The 22,563-nt window shown below is 35.3% G+C and overlaps 1 protein-coding gene across 2 annotated transcripts; it reads left to right on the top strand.

The window, feature by feature from the left end:
- The first annotated feature begins 538 nt into the window (after positions 1-538).
- On the top strand, positions 539-16,805 carry RAD21L1 (RAD21 cohesin complex component like 1). Of its 2 annotated transcripts, XM_081832192.1 has the most exons (9): positions 539-616; positions 1,522-1,617; positions 2,601-2,708; positions 4,309-4,535; positions 4,773-4,872; positions 5,712-5,836; positions 8,196-8,291; positions 10,804-10,881; positions 15,881-16,805. In XM_081832192.1, the coding sequence occupies exons 1-9, from the start codon at positions 610-612 to the stop codon at positions 16,067-16,069; spliced, it is 1,026 nt and encodes a 341-aa protein (XP_081688318.1). In that variant the 5' UTR covers positions 539-609; the 3' UTR covers positions 16,070-16,805. The 2 variants fall into 2 exon arrangements, with proteins under 2 accessions (XP_081688318.1, XP_081688319.1); XM_081832193.1 differs by lacking the exon at positions 539-616 and having other exon boundaries at positions 1,528-1,613.
- The last annotated feature ends 5,758 nt before the right edge of the window (positions 16,806-22,563 follow it).

Below are 22,563 nucleotides of genomic sequence, written 5' to 3'. Positions count from 1 at the left end.
TGTTATAAGCCCATTCTTTAATATTTTAACTACCTTTCCATTCCTAAGAAGACAGATATGCTTCTTATTTTCCAAACCTCCATTATGGATAAACAACACAAGCAATTGTACTTGAAATAATATGAAATAATGCTTATCAAGCAGGACATGACCTATCTAATGTAGAGAAATCATTCCACTGCCAATAATTATCCTCTGGGAAATTATTCAACTGAACTACAACTAAAAACTCTATCCTAATGTATTTTCCTATTGCTTTAGAAATCCAGTCTCCACTGATTAACTGAGTGACATTAGTTGAACAATTCAAATAAGTTTTTTAGCTCTCATTTTTCTTATCTGTAAAATGGGAGGGGCTACACAAAAAGATATCTGAATTTCCATCTAACCCTAAAACTCTATGTTTCTATGGCTAACTCAGTATTAATGATATATATTTATTTAGGGGAGGAATCAGAAATTCTCAGAAGACATAGCCTCTTTGATGACAACATATTGCTGAATTCCAGTGGTCCTTTAGTTGAACATAGTTCTGGAAGCCTTGCCGGAGAAAAATCTCTGTTCTGTGACAGTGGAGATGGATTTGGAGATGAAGGGGCTGCAGGAGAGATGATTGGTATGCTGTCTGGTTATATGGAAATTGGATATTTCAATCATACTAGAATGTATTAATAGGTTTATTAAATCAAACTAAAATTTCAGGTATGCCCCTGTGTCATATAAATCAATATATTTTTTACACAAGTTTTCAAAATCTATTGTGTATTTAAACATTTAGGCTAGGTCTAAGTGAATAGCCATCTATTTAAACACATTTTTCATATAGGTTATAAAATACTACTTGTTTTTATTTTTACAAATTCCTAATTTTTAAAGGGGAAGGAGTGGAGTTAATATATTCCTCACAAAATATATTAGATCATATATTAGAAAACATTGTTTTCCTTAACAGAAATTGTGAAACAGCTATTCTAAAGGATCTGTCCAACATTTTATATTATAATTTTATATTTATATTATGATGTTATTATAAAATAATCATAGAAATAGGGTAGACAAAAACTAGGAAATCTAAATACACATTTTAAAGATATTGATGGCTAAGTAACAAATGTTTTTTTAATTCTCTAGTTTACTTTAAAAGGCTGGCTATGGCAAACTTTTTGAAATTTCAAAATTATGAAAAAACAGTGGTTCTACCTTAAATCTCTACCAAAGAATTTTGAAAGCTTTTACTTCTTGATTTGAAATCTAAACATGGCTGTGTAATAAGGTTACTATCTTGGTATTAGTTTAGTAAATATCTCCTGAAATTAAACATCTATTTAATAAAGGAAAGGAAATGATATATATAAATTTTTATATTATCCTGCTTGAAATATGATAGTCTATGTAACAAATCAAATCTACTTAAGTAGGGTTGTACTTTATAATCCTGTATACAATAATGTCAATAAATGTTTAGTGAACAAATGACAGAGTCAACTCTGTATGACACAAGTATTTATTGTGTTTTTTAAGACAATCTACTGCAAGATGATCAAAATATCCTGTTAGAAGATGTGCATTTGAGCAGAGAAATTTCTCTGCCTCCTGAGCCTCCTGATACTATAGTGGGTATGATGAAATTATCCTTTGTGTAGAAAGTGAACAGATACTAATATTCAAATTAAGCCTTGTAACTGCACAGTTTAGGTAGCAATATAGTATAGTGAATGATAGTAAAGAATGTTGTCCCTCAAACTCTCTTGAGTCTGACCCTAGACAATATGGAATAGGAAACTAGGCTCCAAGAAATGTACAACAATGTTATTTAACCAGGATTGGGTTTTTTTGGTATGAGAGCATGTTTAAACACTGCAAGAATACTATGCTTTTGAATCATTAAAGTAATATGTGCTACATGTTCAAAACATCATTAATGTTTGTCATTAATATGGTTATTAATTATTAATATTGTTAATTATTAATATTAATACCATATTGGCAGTAATATAATTGGACAATCTATATACAATTTGAGAAAAATTACAGATGTGGGGATATTTTCTACTTGAAATTCATGTGAAGGTACCTCAGATTATTTAAAGTCTTTCTGTCTGATTTTTCCTGAGAATTAAAACCATGAATAAACCCATTTTGATTCTTCACTCTTTTGATGTTACATTTCCCTCCTAACACATAGTAGAAATTTAAAATGTAAAAAGAGAGGCGATATAAATTTACTTATGGTTCTTTATGGGTCAACTAATAATTAAATGATTTAACAGAATACAAGTTTTTTAGCAGACATATAATCAAATTTATGTCGGTCATTTATTGTGGTTGCTACCACTGTTTCTACTAAGTCTAACCTTAGATGTTACATGTGCAGAAGAAGGTGATGTTACTTGACTCACCTAGACACTGGGCCCCAGACCATGTAATCTCTGTGTCTCTTCAACTCCATTAAGTACATGATTCTAAAAATCAGATTTGGCTCCAGTTAGCAATACAAATCTTCAATTATCATTATCTTTTGCTTTCGTTCTCATACAAGCATCTAACTTATAACATAACCATTATTTTTTTAATAATTCCTTTTATGGTGATGTTATTAGTGGAACCAGATAATCCAGAGTATATATGTCTACCTGAAAATGGAAAAATGGATGAAACATTATCAGATGAAGAACAAGGATTTACCCTTGACCCAATTGATGCTGCAGGTCAGACTCATTCATGTTTTTGTTTTTATTTTTTATTTTTAAAATTTTTTTAAAGATTTATTTATTTGAGGGGGGAGGGGCAAAGGGAGAGGGAGAGAGAGAATCCACAAGCAGACTCCCCACTGAGTGTGGAGCCTGATACAGGGCTCGATCTCACAATGCTGAGATCATGACCTGAGCCGAAATCAAGAGAGTTGGCTGCTTAATCGACTAAGCCACCCAGGCCCCCCTTTGTTTTTATTTCTGATACACTATCTTATTTACTGTGAGATAATCTGTGAAATATTATCGGAGGTAGTCAACCCAGTAATAACATTTGCAATATGATAGGGAAAGAGTGTGGAGGAAATTTGAGGTGATCCTTTCATTATTGTCAGTCATGGTCAAGCCATATACCCAGTTTGGGAAACTGGAAAATCTAAAACTGAGTTCAATGCCAGTAGTTACAGAACCATTACTCTCTGTTGGGCCGAGAAATGAAGAAGACATAGTCCCTGCTTTTAAGAGGCTTACAATCTGATTGGGAAGATAGATAAACATGCAAATGAATATAAAATAAGGCAGAATAAAAGGATCAGAAGAGAGGCCTACGCCCTCTAACATTTAACCTCATGCATATTTTTAGGAATAAAAGATAAATATGAATCTAATATATAACCTGACCTTGTAAGGACATCATAGTTTTAAGTGGTATAATTGATATGAATTTCAGTTATAAACTCAGGCATGCAAGGAATAAAGCATTCAAGTTTTTTTCTTTACTGTATGCAACTCTGAGCTTCTATCTCACTGGGTTGGCAAAAATTTCAATCTGTACAGTTCTCCTGTGTGCCCTAAGCCATGTAGTGTCAAAATTTGGGGGAGTGGTGTGGCAGGTGGAAAGGAAACTTAGGTCATCAGCCACAACAATTTGTGGTACCCACTGTCCCAGTCTATATAGCCTCTGGGGTCATCACACAGCAGCCCTTCTGGGAACTTGTCACGTTCCCAGGATTTTACTAAGGCACATTAGCAGGCAGGTTACTTTTCCATCTGGCTCCATCTGATCTCAGATCTTCACCCATTCTGGGAAATCTAATCTTCCCTTTTTGCATCTTTACTAAGGAAAAGCGTAACTTCTGCTTTCTTTCTACCTGGTAAAATTATCTAAAGGAGTGAAATCCCATGGGCCTAGCTACCTACTTGGAATTTGTGTATGAATTTCAGTGGAGGAGGGAAAAATATACTGGCCAAATACAAATTAATGTTTCAAAATATCCTATTATATGGATATTTTAGGGAATTTCAAAATTGAGCAACTTCCCTCATTATATCCTCTGCTCCAAATTTCCTCAGTTGTCTTCCTGCTAGGTCAACAGAGTCCCTCCTAAGCACTTGGAAGGAACACTTTACAAAATGCATCAACTGTTGGCTACTCAGATACTTTAGCTGTGCAAAAACCCTGTGAAGCATAATTTTTCAGTAGAGAGAAAGGGATTTTCTTCCCATGGCAACTCTGTAGGTTACACTGTGGTAGATGTTTCTTAGATATGTAGTGCCTAGAATATCATTTTACAAAGCTGTACAACCAATCACATTTGTGCCTATTTCTTATATTTAGACATTGCTGAGAAGAGAAAAGGCAAAAAGAGGAAATTGCTCATAGATCCAATCAAGGAGATCAGTAGCAAAATTATGCATAAACAACTTACTTCCTTTACGGACACACTTATGGTTTTGGAACTTGCACCTCCTACCCAAAGATTGATGATGTGGAAGAAGAAGGGAGGAGTGGACACACTTCTGTCAACTGCTGCCCAGGATTTGACTCATGCTGAACTGAAAATGGTAATAGTTTTCATCTTTTTATGTAGGTGCAGTGTTTGGTTATAAATAAATAAATGCATATTTACATTCATGTATACAACAGAATATAAACTTGTAAAAAATACCCCTTACTTTTGAATTAATTTGCTTGATGTGTGTGCATGAGTTATAGTTTTCATTTTTTAGCACATGTGGTTGTATTTTATTGAATTGTTTTACTTGTACAAAAACAAGAAATAAAAATGTATGTTTTTACAGTTGTTTACAAAATGCTTTCTGTCCTCTGGCTTTAAACTTGGAAGAAAATTGGTACAGAAGGAATCAGTAAGGGAAGAAGTGGAAAGCAAAAACATAACAGGTGAGACATCCTAACTGTTGGTGTTGAAGGGAATGTTATAGAAACAAAAATGTCATTTTACATTTCAAATGAAAATGGGATCCAGTTCCATATTCCCATGTATAAATGCTATCTCTAGAAGAGTATTTCAACTTAAAAGAAATTGTTACATCAGCATTGCCTGCAGATTAATTTTTGTCCAACAAGCTACATTAAAAAGATGAGGTATATATACTATGTGGATTCTTCCTAATCTCACTCCTCCTATCTCCCCCATCCCTACAGGCAGTACTCTAAACCTTCAACAGATAAAACTATTTTTATCTAGGAGGGTAATGTTTCACTTTAAGACAGCTAACATGAAAAGTCACCTAGTGATAAGAATAGCATTTAAACCATACAATTAACCTGAGACATAGATATTTCCATCCGCCTAGAGGATACATGGAGTATTAATAATTACTGATTATTATTGTGACTATTATAAAGGAATAATAAAACCAGCTTTGGTAGTAAATGAATCTCTGCTTCCTGATCACCTGTCCTGAAGGCATAAAATCTACTGAACCATACACCAAGATGGGCTTGAACTATCCATGTTGTCTTGTGAGTGCATGTGTTGGAGTGAGTGTGGGGGAGATAGTTCATGGAGGATGGGGAGTGGAGGTCGTAAGAAGCAGACAAGGGGAAAGAGAAGATAAATATACATGATCTTGGGAAACTATAAGAAAATTTGTACACCCTTTGCTTAAATTCTTGGATTCCAAGTTTTCTGTCAGAAGCTTTCTTTTTTAACAACCATATTCCAATTTAAGTTTGAAAGATATTTTGGTGAAATCTTTATTTCCATAATAATTCAGAGACCTCCGTGATGGAAGAACTAAATTCCCAGCAAGACTTAAATCAATCCAAAACTTGGAAAGATGTGATCGATGGATCTAAGTATAGCTCTCATGAGGATATCAATAAAAATATTAATTCTGAGGTAAGTTAATCAAAGAAAATCATAAAAATATTATTTTTCTGACACAGAGTGAAGAAAACTTGAGACTCTGATATGTCTTCTTACATTTATAGTTTATATTTCATCTTATTCTGTAATTTGTTTAGTAAGTGGCAGTACTATGTAAAGCGTGATTTTCATCCACAGAACAGTATTTTCTGAAGCTTGGATAGTAAATTACAAGATAAGTAGTTTCATACTGTAACATTTTGCATGGTACATCAAATAGATGAGTGTACTTGAATCCAATTATATCCTGAGAATCCTACTGGGCCCCACATTCAATATCATAGAATTTTTTAGGACTCTAGACAGTGCACCTATGTTTTGTTTCTGATCATAAATTCACTCTTCTCACCTCTAAGACTATGTTTTAGACCTATAATTACCTTAACCTTGAATCCAAAAGACTATCTAAAATCCATGACCAAACAAAATTTTTAAAAAATTTTATTTGAAGCTGTAATTTTTATTCAAAAAAACATAGTTATTTAAAAGCATCATTGGAAACGATGTGCTTTAAAATATATTCCCCATTGTCACTTTAGTGGTTGTACAAATACAAATATTATAGCCAAACCAGATAAAAATAAACTAGTGCTTTTCTGGTTTGTTCCATCATCACTGTATTTTGATAACCACTCAGGAAATTCAAAGTCAATCCAGGGCGCCTGGGTGGCTCAGTTGGTTAAGCGACTGCCTTCGGCTCAGGTCATGATCCTGGAGTCCTGGGATCGAGCCCGGCATCGGGCTCCCTGCTCGGCAGGGAGTCTGCTTCTCCCTCTGACCCTCCCCCCTCTCATGCTCTCTCTATCTCAGTCTCTCTCTCAAATAAATAAATAAAATCTTAAAAAAAAAAAAAGTCAGTCCATATTGGAACTGAATGCCCTTGCAAGGAAAGACAATTTTATAATGCATTAAAACAATGTATTTTACTAAATATTTGATAGTATACTAGATATTGAGATATTGGGTTGCCAGTATACTGTCTTCCTTATTTGGGCTCAGGCATTTCTTAGAGTGCACCTACTGAAAATTGTGATCAGGCAGGTTTGTTTAGTTCATAATTTTTTAACATAGTAACAAAACAGATTTTCCCAAGTGCTTGAAGTATAGAGATTGATATAGGAGTTCTCTTGACCCTCTTAACTCCTTTACTCTATACTTATGCTTTAATTTTCAATTCCATTCTTATTCTGCTTCCAAAAATAGTGAACAGATGTGAAATATAATCAGGAATGGGAACACATCGACAGAACAGAAAAATATTGATTCTGATTAATCATTTTCAAATTTTCATAAAACATTTTTTATGTAAAGTAACTGCAAAATTGAGAGTACCTAAAATGTAGAATATTCATAGAAATTAAGAGAGAAAAAAAATAAGTCTCCACAAACATGTAGATTAAAAAATAAAATGTGGGGCGCCTGGGTGGCTCAGTCGATTAAGCGTCTGCCTTCGGCTCAGGTCATGATACCAGGGTCCTGGGATCGAGCCCCGCATCGGGCTCCCTGCTCGGCGGGAAGCCCGCTTCTCCCTCTCCCACTCCCCCTGCTGGTGTTCCCTCTCTCGCTGTCTCTCTCTCTCTCGATCTATTAAATAAATAAATAAAATCTTTAAAAAAAATAAAATAAAATAAAATGCAAATCCTTATATTCACTAAAAATTTTAAAAGCTGAAATGAAAAATCAAGTACCCTTTGTTGTAGGAGGCTCCTAACTTGAAGACTGGTTAAAGATGAAAAAGGGGCCGACTGTTTCTATAGCAATGAAAAAAGGAGATGATAAGGAATGGAGAATTTCTGGCTTTCTCTTATTCCTTCTTCCTGTATGCCTTTGCTCCCCTTCCAGAGGACACAGTTTTTCTCCCCTTTTGCCAGTGACAGCTCCAGCAGTGGTGGCAAGAATCTTGCCATGGCCCAAGGTAGGGATATTAATATCCCTTCCCCCATTTTCAGCCCTCTGTTTATAGTTCTCCTTTCTCTGCCACCTGGTACTGGTGTGAGGATAGAGGTAGGGGCTGGGGCTAGACAAAATGCCTCAAAGGAAAGTGGTCTTAGCCACACAGCTATGAAGGTGTTTGATATGAGGTCTGCAGTGGTGAAGGAGGTAGGAGTGGAAAGGATGGGCAGCAAAGAGGACAGGGATGTGCCGGTTCTTCATTTGTGGAGGCGTATGGAAAACAGGGCAGCCTATCTAGGATATTTCAGAAATAATATTTTGTGAATGCAGGTAGTATTTTAAATTAGTTTTAGAAATGAGCATTCATTAACAAAATAAAATTGTTCCTGTGATTACTACTACTGTGATGACTTACCTATCTTTCCCTCATTTGCTTTAGCAGGATATTGTTGAAATGGTATCTTCAGCTACTGAGGAATCCTCTTTAATGAATGCGATCTTAGCACAAGAAATTGAGAATTGTACAGTGGAGTTGGTAAATATATGCATAGTCTTGAGAATGTTCCTAAAAACTTTGTTCCTGGGGCGCCTGGGTGGCTCAGTCAGTTAACCATGTGCCTTCGGCTAAGGTCATGATCCCAGGGTCCTGGATCGAGCCCTGCTTCTCCTTCTCCCTCTGCCTGCTGCTTCCCTTGCTTGTGCACTCTCTCTCTCTAACGAATAAATAAAATCTTCAAAAAAACAAAAACAAAAAACTTTATTCCTAAATAGTTACCACCTTATTTGCCTAAAAATTGGTTTTAGAGCTGTCATGTTACTGTCTAGAATTATTATTTAAATTAGTCATCTCAACAAAGAGGTATGTCAGTAGTTTGATAAAACATACTCAGAATTGCTTTGACCTTTTTCCTTTCTTTAACTTATTTTGAAACTTCAAATAATTTGAAAGAAAATTGTGAGATTTTTATGTTATCAAAGGTAGTCATACATTAAAAATATTGAGAATCACTGTTTTAACTTACAACAGCTTTAAAGAAGCAGAGCTATAATAGAGGTACATCTTAGGGCATTTGAAATTTTACTTTATTTATAAATGGAAAACGAAAAAACAAGAAACAAGCATGGCATTTTTTTTTTCCAAAACATTATATGGGTCAAGGCCTATATCTGTCCAAGATTTCTAGAAATCAAAAAAAGAAAGTGGTCTGCTCAAAGGGACACAATTCAGTAGCAAAGCCAGAAGTAATATCTGACTCACCTGGCTCCATAAGTATCATGTTCTTATTTCTCCAGTCTTTGTACCACAGTGCTGAAAGCATTTTTAAGATTGTAATGAATTTTAGCAAAAGTTTCTTATTGAATAATATCAAAATAGCTATTAGTGCCAGATGCTAGTTTGTTCTTAAATAAATTATCTTTATAATGAGTTCCAAGACTACTAGATTGCTTTTTCATATGTGGAAAACAGACTGAATTCTCTAGATAATCTAGGACAGGATAGATACCTGAACTTTTTACCTGAAACATCCAAACAGCTCGGCCAGAAGTGGGTTGATTCATTTTCACCTTTCTCTTTGCTTCTGTAGACACAGGTTATTTTCATACATGGTCAAGCAAACCACAACACAGCACAAGTTCAGCTGTTTTAATAATCCACTGGGCTTTCCACACAATGGATTCAGCGGTAAGGTGTCCAGATAGATCAAGTAGACAGGCTTCAGCAAAGCGCACAGACTATTTTTTCTGAGCATTTTCCTGGTTAGTTTAGTTGTGCAGTTATAGGTGAAGCTGCAGTCTCATGGATCTTAACAAAGAGTTGGTCCACTGCTTTTTATATTTGAAAAACAGCATTTGTGTATTTAACTATATAATAAACACCAGTAATTGGGTGAACTCAGTTATCCCAGGGCAGACCAGAAAGAAATAAAAGTAAATTGTACCTGGAGGGATTTGGAAAACTCTTCAGGATAAAGTGACCATATTTTCAGGTCATTCCCACTGGAATGTAAGAAAGAAAGCTGTATCGGCAGGACCAGGAAGGCAGTATAATTGGTAGGAATGAGGACTCTGCAGTCCCCTTAGTTTCACGTGATTCAAAATATCATCTAGAATATTCTGGAACTTTCTGAAATCATTTTGGAGTCTGTGAAATTGAAAACAGATAGGAAGTGTCTAGGCTCCAAAGGTACCCGTGAAGTGAGACTTGACAAACAGTGTACCCGTGGTAAGGATGATTGCTTGGTCAGAGCTAGCCTAGGAAAAATTATAAAGTAGGTCAGTTCTGTGCCACCTTCCTCCCCTCTACCCCCCCCACCCCCTGCACTTTGTAGACTTGCTCTTTTGTCAGATTCATCAGCACCCTTCCTATCCCCAGTTCTGTTCTTAGCTCATAAAGTGTTAGTTGATAAGAACTTAGAGTGAGTTCCTGTGAAGGGATTTCAACTTGACAATTTTTAAATATTGAGGTGTTTCTGAAGGTGGCTAAATTTTAAAGACTGAAAAGAATGAATCTATTCAGATAATATGACAGGAAGTGGGTTGATCTTTTTTGGGCAAGTTACCCTTGAAATCAAAAAGGTTCTAATCCAATTGTACACAGATTGCTAAACATCACTTATTAATTAGACCATCTTTATCACCAGGTAAGTTCACATAAAGGCCTTTACAAGGCAGTTTTTCTATAGCTTTATGTTTATTCCTGTCAACTCAGTTCAAATTGACCAGAGCTGGGATAGTCCTAACCAAAAGTCACTGCTGATTTTACTTTTGAAAGTAAGGACATAATCCTCTTGGATGCATTACCAAAACAGACTGCAAAATCTCCTACTCTGGAGCCTCTCATTGCCTAGGTAGCATAGATATAATCCTGCAAAGATTGATACATATTTGTATGTTTCCTATTCTCTCTATCATCAGACTATAAACTCTATTTAGCAGGACCCAGTGTTATAGTTGGGTTTCTTGTAGCAGCTAACACTATGCTTGGCAAATAGTAAACATATGGTAAAATTTGTTTAAATGAAATATTTTATCAATCATTCAAACAGGAGTCATCAGGGAATGAACAAAATATTGAGACAGAGAGATGGAATCGAAGAATTCTTCAGATGTTAAATAGTTTGCGGGTAAGATGGTAGGGTTTGTCAATCCTATTTTTGTTTTTAAAAATAAAATGTTGATGTCAATCTTCTAGATATTAATAAAAATGAATTCGTCTTCATTATTTTTTTGTTGAGACCAAATTCCACTAGAATGAAATGATTTTGAGCAGTATACCCAGGGCTAACTGTGGGAGTTTGCTTTTGGTGCCTGCATATTCTAATCAACTTCTTACCTATACTCATGCTCCTAAGACATCTAGTGTATGTCCCATTCTTGTGTTTAGCAGGCTATCAACTAATTCTCTATATGAAACTAAGTTTATAACAGTTTAAAACAGATCATTTTAAAATTTAACTTATATTTTTGGGCACCTGGGTGGCTCAGTAAGTTAAGTATCTGACTCTTCATTTTGGCTCAGGTCATGATCTCAGGGTCATGAGATAGAGCCCCAAGTTGTGCTGGGCATGGAGCCTGCTTGAAATTCTCTCTCTCCCTCTGCCCCTCCCACCTCCTTCCCTGCTCTCACTCTTTCTCTCAAAAAAAATTAACATATTTTAATCAAAATAATACATGTATATAATTTTTAAAGTTCAATAGTTCTATGCTATAAGGCTAAGAAGGAAACAGAAGTTTTTTGTCCTACCTTCCTTATTTACTAAGTCCTGCTCACCAGAGGCAACTATATTAAGCTATTTCATTTAGTATTGATATCTATATTTCTAATTACATATTCTTACTGTTCTTTCTTGATATTTCAGCTTTAAATTTTATCTGTTGACTTCTTTCAACGTAAAATGAAAATTTAGCATAGTTACAGCTTTCTCACCGCAGTCTGTTTTTAGCACAGTATTCAGTGTTTACAGTGTTATAATTGTAATAGTTATGATGTAGGTTTGATTTTGACAAAGAGCCAAAATATCAGTGGTTTAAAAAGATAAAGTATAATCTGGTATAGCCGCTATGCTCACAAAGTTGTCAGAGACCCAGGTTACCTTTATCTCATTTTCTTTATTCTCAGAATCAAAAATGGCTAAGTACCCACCACGTCTGCATTCTGTTCAGCAGCAAAATTTCCTTTAAGGGTACAACAAGAAATTGTATGTATCACTTTTCACATTTCATTACCCAGCACTTAGTCACCTTGCCACATCTATCTGGGAAATGTAGTCCTTATCTGGCAACCTTGGGCCCAGCTAATTATTCTATTGCTATGAAAGAAGACAAGAATGGATATTAAGAGACAATCAGCAGTCACTGCTACAAAGACTATGTAAAAATTAGTGTAATTACATTTCTTTTCTTGTCAACTTTGTAGTGGGTTTTTTTGGAGTTAATCATTGCCTCATTTTTCCCATTTGCTTAGTGTCTATGTACTCATCCTTAATTCTTTTCTCAAACTCTCTGACAATATAATGAAACCCCTTTTAATATGCTCAAATGTGTCAATTGATTCATCAGTTCCAGTATGTTTTCTTGCAGATATTCCTTCCAGAGCTTATCATCCTCTTGTTCTAATTGGACTAGCTGCTCTCTAGGTCTTTTCCCCAGTTTTTATCTTGGGACATTCCTTAATCATAATATGGGAATTCCTTTGTTTCTTTCCTATATTAGTTTCTTTATTTCTCAATGCTTTGATCTTCTTTACCTTGAATTTTTTGGTGGTTAACATCCTTTCATAATTTCCTGAGATAAAGAGTGCATAGGAGATAGACACCCTATGTACAAGTCTGAAAATTTCTTTTTTTTACCTTCAACTTGATTTGGTGTCTCTAAATATAGTTTGAAAATAATATCTTTCAGATGTTGAAGACTTTGAACATATCTAGGCTTCTTGCGTTGTTACTGAGAAGTTAGATGCTGCTTGGTTGGCAGTCCTTTGTAGGTGACCTTTATTTTCTCTCTGGAAATGTTTAGGTCTTTTCTTTACTCCTAGTGGTCTGAAATTTCATGATGATGTGTTTTGATATGGGTCTTTTTTCATTTATTGTGCTGAGCAGGTAATGGGTTCTTTATTCTGAAAGTTCATGTCCTTGAATTCTAGGAAATTTTATTGTATTTCTTAGATTTCCTTCGTGTTATTAATCTGTTCTATCTTTCTGGATTGCCTACAGGTCAGATGTTGGGTCCCCTGAGTTACACCTTTAATTTTTATTTATTTATTTTTATATATTTTTATACCTTTAATTTTTAAAAAATCTTTTATCCCTTATATTAATTCCCCTTGTCTTTTTATTTTTTTCTACCCTCTAGAAAATGTCTTCAACTTTATCTTCCAGTTTTTATTGAATTTTATTTCTACTTTCACCTTTTTTGTTTTCCAGGAGTTTTTTTCTTAGTTATTAATTATTCTTTTGTTTTGTAGCATCCTAATCTTTTCATTTATTTATTTAGTTTTTTAACAGCTTTATTGAGGTATTAATAACATACAATAAACCATACCTATTTAAAGTATACAGTAGATAAATTTTAACATTATGTATATATCTGTGAAACCATCACCACAATCAAGATAGTGAACATATATATCTACAACCCCAAAAAGTTTCCTGTGCCTCTTGATAATCCTTTGTCCCATCTCTCCCACTGGCCCCCCTCCCCCCTCCTCAAGCAACCACTAATCTGCTTTCTTTCAATAATCATCCTCATTATGTTTTATGGATACAGAGTCTTCTCTTTCATAGGTTATAGTTTTCTTCTGGTCCCTACATTGTCTGTGTTTGCTTAGTGATTCTCTTGAATGTTAGTGATGCTCTTGAATGTTAGAAATTAAACTCAAATGTCTGGTAGATCTTTGGTTATCTGTTCTTCTTCAAAAGTGAGACAGCAAAGGGGGGTGCCTCAGTGGCGAAGCTGGTTGAGCATCAGACTCTTGGTTTCGGCCCAGGTTGTAATCTCAGGGTTGTGAGATCAATCCCAACCTCAGCTTTGTGCTCAACGAGAAGTCGGCTTGAGATTCTCTCTCCCTCTCTCTCTGCCCTTCCCGCTCATGCTCTCTTTCTGTCTCTAAAATAAATAAATAAATCTTAAAAAAAAAAAAAAAAAAGAGTGAGCCAGCAAAAATCAGATTGGAAGATATATAAGCAAGGGTGGGGCTTGTAGACTTATGGTCTTAATAGTGAGATAACTGGGCGGTGCCTCCCCCCCCCCCACCAGCAACACACACACACTTGCACAGACACAGGCGCCATTATCTGTAGTTCTCCTAACCCCCAGGCCCCCGTCAGTTTTCCGAGCTAAATCTTCAAATCTACTGCCCAGGAGATATAAGCATGATGCTGCTGGTTCAGGAACCAAGAGGGGGAAGGCAAGACCTTGACTGTCTCATTGTTTAGCTTGTAGAATTTCACTTAACCCCTAGCTTGTGGTATGACACTTCTCCACCATCCACAGTGCTTGGTATCCCAACTCTAGAGCCTCAGCGGTTGGAATCTTTAGAGAGGCCACTTCCTGCCTCCTTGCAGGGTATTGGAGTCATGGTCTCCTGGTTCAGTGAAGTGGTAGAGTGGACCTGAGGGTCTGACTACTCCCAAGTAGACTTCTGAGGAATTTTTATCTCCATCTTATAACATACTGTTACCTGCAATTCCTGAGCTTTTCCAAGGTTCTGTAGCTCACACTGGCTTGTTTTCTGCTGGCTTTCCTCCCTGCTGACACTTAGGTTTTAACTTTCTCTACTCTGCTAAGTCAGTCAGTCTTTCACTTTGTCTTTATCTCCTTCCGTTGTCACCTTTTATTCTTTTACCTTCGTTTTAGAGAGGTTTCTGGAGGGAACAGAATAAATAAGCATGTGTGTTCAGCTTGCATATTGGGGTATTTTTCAAAAGGATTATTGAAATTGAAAAGGGTGTCCCTCTTCTCTCCCAGGGGAAAAAGTCAGGCAATCCACATCTTGTCTCCTCAAGAGCGAATAAGCAGTTTTGGCATGCCATCTCTGAAAGGCGGCTGATACCTGTCCACTCCTTTTGTTGACATAAAGTATGATAAAGTATTTAATTTATTAGTTTGCTAAATGTTGTGGACTAGCAAAAAAAAAAAACTGTATATGGTATTTCTAAAAATACTTCACAGCTATCAAAGGAATTAGAAGCTCAAGGGATACTGATCAGTATTCATCACAGTATTTCTAACTAAAAAAACTATACTGTACTTCTATTCTAGAACTCTGATTCCAAGTACTAGTCTTCATAAAATGAGTTATCTTTATCCATAATTAAATACTTTATTGTATCTCAGTTTTTTCTAGTACGTTCATAGGCGCCCTATGGTGAATCCAACATCTTTTTAATCTGTGCCAAGAAACTGGGAGATGTTTATATAGTCATATTCCTCTGCCACTAAGATATAAATATAATTTTACATTTATAACTATAGTTGTTTATAGTCACCCCCACCTCCCACTACCTTTAAGGAAAAGAAGCCTGATAAGGCTGATAATTTTCATTGTATTTGAAGCCTCCCAAAGTCCTGTGAATTGTTTTCTGCCTGCAAGTCTAAACTGACTTCACTTTCCACAAGAGCCCATTTATGTTAACATCAAATTTTTTTTTTTTTTTAAGATTCTATTTATTTATTTGACACAGAGAGACAGCGAGAGAGGGAACACAAGCAGGGGGAGTGGGAGAGGGAGAAGCAGGCTTCCCGCAGAGCAGGGAGCCTGATGTGGGGCTTGATCCCAGGACCCTGGGATCATGACCTGAGCCCAAGGCAGACGCTTAACGACTGAGCCACCCAGGCGCCCCAACATCAAATTTTTAAAAGGCCTAACATTTGTATAACACATCAGAAATTTATATAACACTTTAAGAGTTCTTTTGCATGCATTTTCTCAATGAACCAAGCTTATACTCAATGACCTATAATGTTTTTTAAGTTTATTAATGAGTCATTTGCATTTCTCCATTTTAGGATTTCATGCTCATTTACCAAAAATATCAATATTTTATTCATTATGCATCACAAGCCTGCTGTACTTTTAATGATGTTGTTTCTCTTTCCTTTCTTCTTTTCTAATTATTTTCCCAGGAATCCAACAAGATGGGAATGCAGTACTTTAGTCTGATGAAGCTCTGCAGAAATAGTGACCAAAAACAAGCTGCTGCCAAATTTTATAGCTTTCTTGTCCTAAAAAAACATCAGGCTATTGAGCTGAGCCAGAGTGCTCCCTATGCAGATATTATAGCTACAGTGGGACCAATGTTCCATAAAATGTGAAGGAAATCCAGAACATACAGATTTATGTAATCATTGGAATTTCTGTGTAGATTGTTCAATTTTTATTTTTATTTTTTTAAAGATTTTATTTATTTGACAGAGAGAGACACAACGAGAGAGGGGAACACAAGCAGGGGGAGTGGGAGAGGGAGAAGCAGGCTCCCGGCCGAGCAGGGAGCCCGATGCGGGGCTCGATCCCAGGACCCTGGAATCATGACCTGAGCCGAAGGCAGACGCTTAACGACTGAGCCACCCAGGCGCCCCCTAGATTGTTCAATTTAATGCAGAAGCTGTCTGGAAGCAGCTAAAGGTCTGATCCATTTCATATATAGTCTGACTCCTATTTCCTCTTTGTAAATTCAGAATAATCATAGCCAGAATTGGAAACCTATATGCTTACAGAAATACTTAATTGTAGCTAAGTAATATTTTTAACTTAGCTAACTTGAATGTATAGTATTTACCATTTCCCTGACTTGAATGTTGCATTTAGAATACATTTTTAAAATACTACATACCTTCAAGAAACATTTAAGGATATTTTTTAAAAGCCATTTTACATTGGATTATTTACTTAAATTTCATGGAGTAATTAATAATTAATACTTCCTTACTTCCCCACAGACAATAATTAATTTGATTCTAATGCAGATACTCCTTGATTTGACCTAACACTATGGTTTTTAATCTAATATCTTAAAGGTTCTAAAATACATCTTTGTTATAAATTATCTGAGTGGCTTTTAGCCTATTTATAGGTCATTTAACATTTTTATTTATTATTTAATGATTATTATAACTACCATTCATATGTCAACAAAACTAAATCTGCTTATGTTAAAAAATTAGCAGACACTTACTCAGCATGTTGTCTGCAGCTACAATTCAAATAAAGGTTATTAAAATAAATGTTCTTTTACTTGGTGTTTACTGAGCATTTTTGACATTAAAACTATTGATTTTCTTTTTTCTTAGTTGAAGTTTGAGTTAGGAAATTTTCATATAATGCTCTGTGAGCTCCATTGTATACTATAAAGTGAAGCCTATAGTAGTCTCTTCAATCCCCTTGGATCTGGAATTATGCTGGAAATGAAATTCTAAATGGCCTCTTTGAATGTATTAATTATATAAGATTGAAATGTCAAAATTGTCTTTTTAAAAATGTCTTTTATTTTTTGAAAGATACATGATTTAGAGTCCCCAAAAAAGTATTTTTTTTTAATTAACATACAGAATAATTGACTTTTTCATTTTGGCACACAGTTCTGTGAATTTTAACACACATCTAGATTCCTTTGACCAACCACTACATTCGGGATACCAACAGTAACGTCACCCAAAAAACTCCTCTGTGTTATCACTTTGTAATCACTCCCTTCCCCATCCTAACTCCTAGCAACCACTCTTTTACATGACTATAGTTTTGTTTTTTTAAGAATGTCATATACACGGAATCAAATAATATGGCTTCTTTCACTCAGTATGCCTTTGAGATTTGTCCAAGTGGTTGTACTTATCAGTGGTTTGATACTATTAATTGCTGAATAGTATTCTGTAGTCTGGATATACCACACTTTATTTATCCATTTACCCCCTGGAGGACATTGAAGTTGTTTCCAGTTTTGGACAGTTACAAATGGAGCTGCTGCATACACTCGTGTACAGCTTTTGTGTGAATAGAAGTTTATTTCTCTAGGGTAAATATCTAGGAGTGGGATTGCTGGTTCATATGGTAAGTGCATGTTTAACTTGATAAGAAATTATCAGGTCATTTCCCAGAGTGGATGTACCTTTTGCACTCACACTAGCAGTGTGAGAGTTACAACTGACCTTTTGTTACTTTTTATTTTGAGATAATTGTAGGACTCCATGCCATTGCAAAAAAATAACACAGAAAGATCCTGTATACCCTTCACCCAGTTCCCCCGATGGTAACGTTTTGCATAATTATAGTACAATAGCACAGGAAATTGACATTGATACAGTCTATTCCTCTTATTTATATTTCACCAGTTCTACATGCACTCATTTGTGTGTATTCAGTTCTATGCAATTTTATTACATATGTAGCTTCATGTGACCACCACCAGTCAAGAAACAGAAGAGCTCCATAACAAGGATCACTTGTCATACCCTTTTGAATCCACAGCCACCTCCCTCTGTACCCTCCTCCCTAGTTCTTGACAACCACTAATCTGTTCTCCATCTCTATAATTTTGTCATTCATGCAATTGACTTCCATGGATGAATTTTGTATTCTGTGACCTTGCTAAACTTAAAAATTAGTTCCAGGAGTTTGTTTTTTTGTAGAGTCCTTGGGATTTTCTACATAGACAATCATGTTGTCTACAAGAAAGGACAGTTTCATTTCTTCCTTGTCAGTCTGTTCCCAGTGTGAGAAGGAAAGCATTCACCTTCACCATTCTGTATGATATTAGCTGTAACTGGTTTGGGGGGGAGGAATAATTTTTGTCAGGTTGAGGATATTCCTTTTCTTAGTTTGCTGAGAGTTGGTTTTGTGTGTGTGTGTGAATGGATGAATTTTGTTAAACACTCTGAATTGATTGTTTCATGAGGTTTTTCTTTACCCTGTTAATATGGTGAATTTTTTAATCAGTTTTGCCTTTCCAGGATAAACTCTACTCGGCTATGATGCATTTCCAGGATAAACTCTACTTGATCTCCAGATTCAATTTGCTAATTTACTTTAACAGCTTTATTGAGACATAATTTACATACCATAGAATTCACCCCTTTTAAAGTGTTCACTTCATGTTTTTAGTATATTCACAGTGTTAGGCAACTATTCCCATTATCTAATTTTAGAATATTTTCGTCACTCAAAAAGAAACCCCATACTTATTACAGTCACTCCCCACTCCTTTTTCCCCACAGCTCCAGGCAACCACTAATGCACCTTTTGACTCTCATACAGTATATGTCTTGTGTCTGACTTTTTTCACTTAGCATAACATTTTCAAGGTTTATCCACGTTGTAGAATGTATCTGTACTTCATTCTGTTTAATGGCCAAATTAATATTCCATTATATGGATATACATTTTGTTTATCCATTCATCAGTTGGTAGACACGTAGTTGCTCCAACTTTTTGACTATTAGGAATAATGCTGCTGTGAACATTAGTATTTAAGTTTTTGTGTATGCATGTTTTCATCTTTCTTGGATATATACCTAGGAGTGGAATTGCTGGGTCATATGATAAACGATGTTTAACTTTTTGAGGAACTGTCAAGCTGTCTTCCAAAGTAGCTGTGCCATTTTACATTTCTATCAGCAATGTATGAGAGTTCCAATTTCTTTTTTTATTTTTAAGATTTTATTTATTTATTCGACAGATAGAGAGCACAAGTAGGCAGAGTGGCAGGCAGAGGGTGAGGGAGAAGCAGGCTCTCCGCTGAGCAGGGAGCCAGACGTAGGGCTCAATCCCAGGACCCCAGGATCATGACCTGAGCCGAAGGCAGCCGCTTAACCAACTGAGCCACCCAGACACCCTGAGAGTTCCAATTTCTTTACATCTTCGTCAGTGCTTGTTATTGTTCCTTTTTAAAATTATAGCTATCTTAGCGAATGTGAAATATCTCATAGTTTTGATTTGCATTTTCCTAATAACTCATGATGTTGAACATGTTTTCATATGGATTTGGTGTTTTGTTTTTGTTTAGGATTTTTGCATGTGTGTTCATGAGGGATATTAGTTCATGAGGGTATTTGTCTTTTCCTATATTATTTTCTCCTGGTTTTGGTATCAAGGTAGTACTGGCTTCATAAAATAACTTGGAATGTGTTTCCTCCTCTTATTTTTCTGGAAGAGACTACGTAGAATTAGTGTTATTTCTTACTTAAATGTTTGGTAGAATTTACACATGAAATAATCTGGATCTGAGGATTTATATTTAGGAAGGTTTTAAACTATGAATTCCATTTTTAAAATAGTTGTAGGGCTATTCAGGTATCTTTTTCATTTTGAGTGACTTTTGGTAGTTTCCAGTTTTCGAGGAATTGTTCCATTTCATCTAAATGGGTGATTATGTGTGTAGAGTCGTTTGGAATATTCCCTTATTATCATTTTAAGGTCTGCAAGGTCAACAGTAATAACCCCTCTTTCATTCCAGATACTGTTAATCTGTGTCTTCTCTCTTTCTCTTTTCAGTCATACTAGAGATTTATTAATTTTATTGGTCTTTTCAAAGAACCAGCTTTTGGTTTCATGGATTTTCTCCTTTTTCTTTTTTCAATTTCATTAATTTTTGCTTTGATATTTATTATTTCTTTCCTTTGGCTTGCTTGGAGTTTATTTTGCTAAAATGGAAGCTTAATTGATTTGAGGCCTTCTTTTTTTTTTTTTAAAGATTTTATTTATTTATTCAACAGAGAGAGAGAGCACAAGCAGGGGGAGAGGCAGAGGGAGAAGCAGACTCCCCATTGAGTAGGGAGCCCAATGTGGGTCTCGATCCCGGGACCCTGGGATCATGACCTGAGCCGAAGGCAGATGCTTATCTGCCACCCAGGTGCCCCAAAACCTTTCTTCTTTTCTAATTTAAACTCTTAATGTTATGTATTTCCCTTCAAGTACTGCTTTAGCTGCATTGCACAAATTTTGATATGTTGCATTTTCACTTTTGTTCAGTTCAAAATATTTTCTAATTTCTTTTTATTAAAGATTTTATTTATTTATTAGAGACAAAAAGAGCCTGAGTGGGGGGAGAGGCAGAGAGAGAGGGAGAAGCAGACTCCCCGCTGAGCAGGGAGCCTGATGTGGGGCTTGATCCCAGGGCCCCAGGATCATGACCTGAGCCAAAGGCAGGTGTTTAACCAACTGAGCCAGCCCAGGTACCCCTATTTTCTAATTTCTTTTGAGACTTCCTTTTTGACCTGTAGATGATTTAGAAGGATATTATTTAATTTCCAAGGGAGGTTTTCCTGTTATCTTTCTGTAATTCATTTCTAGTCCAAATCATGATGATCAGGGAACATACTTTAAATGAGTTTGATTCTTTTAAATTTGTTAAGGTTTGTTTTATGACCCAGTATAGGGTTTGTCTTGGCGGATGTTCCATGGCTCTTGAAAAGCATATATTCTGCAGTTGTTAGGTGAAGTGTTCTATCAATGTCAGTTGGACCTAGTTGATTGACAAGTGCTCTTCACTTCTCCTTATCCTTACTTATTTTCTGTCTACTCATTCTACTGATTATTGAGAAAAAGAGTATTCATCTCTGCAGCTGTAATTGTGACTGTGTATTTCTCCTTTCAGTTCTGATGGCTTTTGCCTAATGTATATAGAAACTCTTTTATTAGGTGCATACACATTTACAATTAAGTCTTCCTGGTAAGTGACCCTTTTATTTTTGTATAATGATTCTCTTTATCCCTGGTAATTTTCTTTGCTCTGAAGTCTACTTTTTCTCATCTTAAGCCATTCCAGCTTTCTCTTGATTTGTGATTGCATGGTATGTATTTTTCTATGTCTTACTTTTAAACTACCTATATCATTATATTTAAAGTGAGCTTTTTATAGACAACATCTTTTTAAGTCATTTTTTATCCATTCTGATTATCTCTTTAATTGATGTATCTAAACCATTTATTTTTAATATAAATATTCATATGTTTGGACATCAATCTACCATTTTATTATTTGTTTACTATTTGTTCCCTCTATTTATTGTTTCTCTGTTCCCCCTTTCTTGCCTTATTTTGGAATATTTAAACATATTTTTAAAATTCCATTTTAATTTACCTGGTTTTTTTACTGTATTTTTAAGGATCTCTAAGAATTACAGTATATATACTTAACTTTTCACACCCTACTTAGAATCAGTATTTTACCACTTAGAGTGTAGAAACCTTACATCATAGAAGTTTCCTTTACACTCCCTCCTTTATATTGTAATTGTCTTACCTACCTATATTGAAACACCATCAGACTGTGTTATGATTTCTGCTTTCAACTGTCAGACTTCAAAAAATTCAAGAAGAGAAAAATAGTCTATTAAATTTACCCAGATATTTACCATTTTTATTGTCCTTTCCTTCCTTATATTCCACGTTTCCTTCTAATATTTCTTTTCTGTCTGAAGAATTTTCTTCAGCAGTTCCTTCAGAGCAGATCTGCTGACAATGAATTCTTTTAGTTTTCCTTTATCTGAGAATGTCTTCATATCACCTTTATTCCTGAAGTATAATTTTGCTGGATATGGAATCCTGGTTGACTGATCTTTTCTTTCAGCAATTTAAAAATTTTGTTCCATTTTCTCTTGCCATCTATGGTTTTGGTTGATAAATCCACAGTTATTCAAATCACTCTTCCTGTATAATTAATACATCATTTTTCTCTGATTGCTTTCAAGATTTTTTTCCTTGTTTTCAGTAGTAACTGAAAATTATTTTTTTTCTATTATTATTATTCGGTTTCTCTCTTCGGGGTTCACCAGAAAGCTGGAGTGTGGAGATTTATTTACTCTTCTCTTTTGTT

The sequence above is a fragment of the Leptonychotes weddellii genome, chromosome 10, assembly GCF_054177405.1.
Source record: "Leptonychotes weddellii isolate Sample4059 chromosome 10, ASM5417740v2, whole genome shotgun sequence".
NCBI lineage: Eukaryota > Metazoa > Chordata > Mammalia > Carnivora > Phocidae > Leptonychotes > Leptonychotes weddellii.
Note: the sequence above shows the minus strand (reverse complement) of the source record. Positions and strands in the feature narration are given on the sequence as shown.